At 36.2% G+C, this 6,000-nt stretch overlaps 1 protein-coding gene across 1 annotated transcript in view; it reads left to right on the top strand.

Moving 5' to 3' along the window:
- The first annotated feature begins 3,094 nt into the window (after positions 1-3,094).
- The window catches only part of rab6ba (RAB6B, member RAS oncogene family a), a 50,250-nt gene continuing 47,344 nt past the window's right edge, over positions 3,095-6,000 (top strand). Inside the window, exon 1 of the mRNA XM_081380618.1 lies at positions 3,095-3,147. Coding sequence (XP_081236744.1) covers positions 3,118-3,147 — 30 coding nt within the window. The 5' untranslated portion in view covers positions 3,095-3,117. The remainder of the gene's footprint in view (positions 3,148-6,000) is intronic.

Raw genomic sequence — 6,000 nt, 5'->3', positions numbered from 1 at the left:
TCTAGAGACATTGTGGTGTGGCTATGCAATTAATATTTTGCACGTGTCATCACAAGCAGTTCTGTAGAAAAATGTTAATGTTGCACACAATTTTCTTTAGTAGATTTAGTAGAATTTTTTTTTTTTAATTTTTTTCATTTGAATCACACACATCACTTATATCAGCGAGAGTCAGAATATCTTTCTCATAGTTTGACTTATAATGTTGTATTTTATTGCTGTTGCCAAAGCCATTTTTTTACTTACATTTTGCTTGTCAAGTGTTTATTTTAGACATTGCATGTGTATGCAACATATAATACAAATTCAATTAATTTACTTGGTTTCATGGTTTCAAAATGTGTGACAGCATACTGGGGTGGTCTGATGCTGCTTTAGTTTTGTGTAAATGAAATGCAGCATCAGAGCAGCCTCAGCAGTTGCCATAATGGAGTATATTTTATTACACAATTATTTATAATGTGTTATTTGTAATGTTTTATCATTTAACATTTTCATTTTCATTGATTTCATGCTTCTATATTTAATATTTAAAACATTAATTTTGTACTATTAATTTTTCCTTATTTCTTCAAGTGTACATCTACCATTTATCATTTTGCATTTGTTTCAGTTACTGTATTTTATTAAAAAATACAGTAAAAACAGAAATATTTTGACATTATTACATTAAAAAAACTGTTTTCTATTTTAATATATTTTAGAATGTCATTTATTCCTGTGATCAAAGCTATATTTTCAGCATCATTAATCCAGTCTTCAGTGTCACATGATCCTTCAGAAATTATTCTAATATGCTGATTTAGTGTTCAAGAAACATTTATTATGATCATCATTTTTGTGGAAACTGTAACTTTTTCAGGATTCTTTGATGAATAGAAAGTTTAAAAGAACAGCATTGGTTTGAAATAGAAATCTTTTTTAACAGTGTAAAGCTTTTTATTGTCACTTTTGACCAATTTAATCCTAAACATTTTTTTAAATTTCTTTCAAAAAAATCGTACTGTTCCTGAACTTTTAAACGGTAGTGTAATTTCTGTGTAAATGTATGTACTGTATGAGGCACACTGTGATTGATCAGTCTGTGTAATGTACCTTTAGTGGTATATATGTGGTGTTTCATTTAAGACAAAATTAAATGTCTAATCTATTCTATCTGTAGCTTCTCCCATTAATCTGCCTGCGTACCCTTATATTTTTCAACATACTTTAGTTATTTAAGTCTCTTCCTTCCCGTTTCCTTATCCTGTATCCATTATCTGATTGTGCATCTAATGGGCGCTCTTAGTGGAGTCAAAGCACCAAATCCAATCTATCACAGTAAGGGCTAAGCACTAAGTCCTGTGTCCAGCTATTGCTTTGGTGTCTGGCATAAGTTATTAACTGAAAAATGTCGGATGCCCTCTGCTCTGCTAAATGACATGATATTAAATATTTATCAGGACTAAAATTAGATGCCCACCACTCTATCTATTAGTAACAGAGCTTGAGCTGTTCGTTTTGGTGGATTCTAAAGGAGAAAGATAGCAGAATGGAAAAGATTATTTGCTATAAACTGATGTCTGTACACTACTGTTTCAAAAGTTTGGGGTCAGAAATATTTTTGTTTGTTTTTTGAAAGAAATGAATACCCTTTTTCAGCAAGAATTCATTGATTTGATCAAAAGTGACAGTGAAAACTTGCTGCTAAAAAAATCTATTTCAAATAAATACAGTTCTTTTGAACTTTCTGTTAATCAAATAAAACAATTTAGCTCAGTTTCACAAAAATATGAAACGGCACAAAAACAATAAGAAATGTTTTTTGAGCATCAAATCAGCATATTAGAATGATTTCTGAGGATCATGTGACACTAAAGACTGACACTAAAGACAAGACTGGAAAAAAAATTGTACCGCCCCTAACTGTTGTATTGAGAATCCTATAGAAAAAAATAAAATGTCCAATATTTCAACTCACATTTGCTGCTTTAGCAAAGCAAATCTAAGTGGATGTTTTATTCCCACTGGTCTCACTGCAGTAGGAGCTGATGGTTTATGTATGTGACGTTGTGCTTTAGCGGCTGCCTCTCAGCGTCGGCTATAGCAGGGATGGCTGGTTATCTTCCATCCAACGGTTTAGTGTGCACTCAATAATTATGGTTTGTTAAATGGGGAGGGAAAGGGGCATTGCCCAAACCATAATTCAGTATTTACTCAAAAGCATTAGATAAAGCTTTATGAGCCCCATTAATTTAGATCCTCCTCTCTTTTAAACGGGGACAGATCAGTGTCTTAGGGAGAATTAGCATTTAAATGACTTGTGACCTGCAGCCTCCAGTCTACTTGCTGCAAAGACTTCTCAGCCATGAGAAATCCTGCTCTCTCCTTTGTTTGATCTGTAGCTCAGAGTTATTTTCTGTGTGTGGATGTGGGTAAATTCATCCTTTTATCTACTCAGGTATATTTTCTTGTGTTTTTCTCTTTTTTCTCAGGGGAATCTCAGGTCAGCAGGGCAGATGAAGTTGTGCTGATGTTTTTATTGCAGTCTGAGTTTAGGTTCTGTGATGCTGTTATTTTAAACCGTTTTCTACCCTAGATTTAATAAACCTACCCCAATAGAAGTAAAAATCTAAATAATCTACCTTTTTAATAAAAAATGTATTGCTTGGGGCTTCAAAAAAAGAATGAGGATATTACATTCATTTTATGTAGATGTGAAAATAAAACACCGTTATGTGGTGCCCTGGAAAATGTAGCAATTTCAATGTCTCATATGACAGCCGATGACAAATCGAGTCTATTCTTACACAAAAGAAATCCTTTTTAATCTTTCAAATCTAAGACTGAGATGGTTTAGGATGGTAACTCTGCCCTAGTCCTAATGCAATGATTTTCAATGGTTCCATAAATTCACTGACGACCTTCTGGATAAGTCTCCTATTGAATGATTAGATCTCTTGGCAGAGGTTTCAATTAGCACAGTTGGCAGCCCACGGCTTGCAAATCAATCCAGTAAGCCCAGGCAGGCTTCACTGGCTTCCTCAGTTGCCGTCTGCTTTCAAATGGCTTCTATTTTAATGTTTCTCTTCTCTTTGTTCTCTTACAGTGGGGAAGACTTCCCTGATCACACGCTTCATGTACGACAGCTTTGACAACACATATCAGGTAGGCAGCTGGCGGACCGCTTGACGTCCTTGTCATTCCGTCACTCAGAGAGCTCAAAGAATTCCTCCCCTTATTGTGCAACATCAAAGAGTCATTTCGCACAATCTTCATAAAACACAATGGGCCAAGTTCAGTCTTTCAGTTGTGAGGACAATTCTTTCAAATTGATTATAAATGTTCAACATTATTGTAATGTTGTGTGGTTATTGATTCACATAAATGCTTTGCGAAATTTTATTATTCATCTCCCTTATATTCATCTCCAATCTACTCTGAATCAGCAGCAGCAGAGATGAATAAACATGTACGGTCACTTTCATAGGAACTGATTTTATCTATACTGTTCAGTGAAACTCTTGGTGAATGGTGAGCCAGATGTAGATTCAGCGGAAGCACTCTACAGACATATAGATATACTGTTGTTGTTGAATAATGTGTTGGTGGAAAAAAGCATGCTGTTTGAAACATCAAAGTGTCGTCTATATGATGAGGTTCATATTTTTCAATTAAACCTGTGAGAAAGCGAGTATAGCGGAAAGGAATCCATCTGTGAGACTGATTTGCTTGTATATGTAAATGGGTGATTGTTTAATTACAGGAACTATTTTTATCCCCTAGGATGATTTTTAAAGTCATCATGCAATGAAAATTCGATTTATTCATGAATGTTATTTTTTTTTCTTACCTTGTAATGTTTTATGAAAATGTCATAACTCCATCATCCTGTGCAAACAACAGACTTCTCTCAATTATTGAATCCACAATTGACTGTACTTTACATTCATTTTACACCAACATTTTAAAATCCAATCAACAACCTATGGATAGAACCAAGTGTCCACCCTACATTTTGAACTTTTTCAATAATGTTACACTTTGATATACTGTACATCACAATACATAAAAAGATATATTTGTATTATTTTTCATCACGACTTTAAAATTTGAACTTCCTTGTTCTCGAGTGTGTTCTTGCTTTTACTTGCGTCTGACCTTGACGGTCTGAACAAATGAAATGAGCCAGAGAAAATTTCCACGTCAAAGTAGGTGGAGCCTCAGCACACACCTACCTATTACGTAATCGCCACAGACCGATGGTAGTTTGAAGGTGTTTACAAGTCGGAGTGAGCTTTTCCTTTTCATCAGATTTTCTGTCCAGTCAAATGCTCTCAAGAATCTAAAGGGCCCCGCCCCCAAATAGATGCTGAAGCTGCAGCTGAAACCGGTCACACAATTACTATTTTCTATATGGTGAATGGCACATAGTGCACTAAATAGGGGATAGGAAACAATTCAGACAGAGTAAATATGCTTTCCATTGGGGAGAATTATGCCTGGTTTCACGTTAGTGTCACGCGAACCGCCGCAGCGCGCACAAATTCTGCTCCAGTCCAGAAACATGATAGCACAGAGCGGATCATATGCACGAGTCGGCGTAGACCACAAAATGTATCAGACCCATTTGAATTCTACACAGAATGCTATATTTTAAAGCGAAAGGGTGGAGAAATGGTTAGACAGACTTGGCATTAGAAACAGCACTGAAGAGTAGAAGAGATAACATTACATTACACACTTTTCAAACTACACATCCTCAGCATGATTATGTTCACTGTTTTGCTTTAGTAACAGTTTCATATTAAAGGGGTCATATAATGCCATTTTTGTACAAGCTAATATGATTCTTTAGGGTCTAAATTAAAAGTTTGTAATATACTTTAATTAAAATTTCTCATTAGTATTGTAAGAAAACACTCATTTTACCTGGTCAAAAACAGCTCTGTTTTCAGCACGCCGTTTAAGTGCATGCGTCTTTAAATGATAATGAGCTTTGCTCACCCCGCCCCTCTGTTCTGTGCGTACACAGTTTTAATAACACAATAACCATAAGGCGTTGTTCATTATAAACGTGGGATTATGAATTATATTGAGAACGTCGCACATAGAAAACATGCCGTAATGTACCCTGAGTGTAAACAGCCGCATTCATCGTGAAGCGTGCAGCAAGCGATTTTTCAAAGATTAATATAAATATTAATATAAAGGTTAATAAAACGTTACACTCACTTCTTCTTCTGGAGGTGCAGCAGGAACACGAATAGTTGGTACCGATCCTTTTTTCAGGAGCAGCTTCTTAGCAAAACCAGCTTTATACTGACCCTCGTTTGTAAAATAGTCTGGTGTGTGAAATGATTCGCGCAAACATGAAAGCATTGACGTTGATCGTGGGGAATATTCCCTTCGAAAACAAACTCAGCCACTGCGTCTTCAGCTGTACGGATTTAGGAACATCAAAATGACTGCTGTGTTCGTTATTACACCCAAGAACAGAACACCACAATCGAGACGCCATTCTGCTCATAGACAGTGCTCCAGCGTATCAACAATGACGCGCGGACTATGATTGACAGCTCGCTCACGAGCGAGGGCGGGTCTGTGTTGAAACGCTGCTGTCAATCAACAATCGTGGGAGGGGCGTCCGACCGTGTGACATCACACGGTCGAACGGCTTGATTTGAGAGAGGGGAAAACATAAGAAGATAAAAAAAAAAACACTGGATGAATTTTTATCATTTTATGATGGTTGTGTACAGGCACTGCCTACACACATTTCAGTACAATCAACTTGTAAAAGTCCATGTACCATTATATGACCCCTTTAAGTTCTAAATGGGAAATCTACTGTGGCTGACTGTGGCTGTCATAAGCTGCTAAATGCCAAATTTCCCAAACTTAAGATATAAGCAAAACGCGGCCATTTTTAAAAAGGGGAGGAGCTACTCCATATGTCCCACCCTGTCTTCCTGTTTCAGTGAAAATTACGCCAACACATTGAATAACGCTGTGTGTTTC

Source organism: Scardinius erythrophthalmus (genome assembly GCF_964197995.2).
Source record: "Scardinius erythrophthalmus genome assembly, chromosome: 12".
NCBI lineage: Eukaryota > Metazoa > Chordata > Actinopteri > Cypriniformes > Leuciscidae > Scardinius > Scardinius erythrophthalmus.
This window is presented reverse-complemented; position numbering and strand designations above follow the sequence as displayed.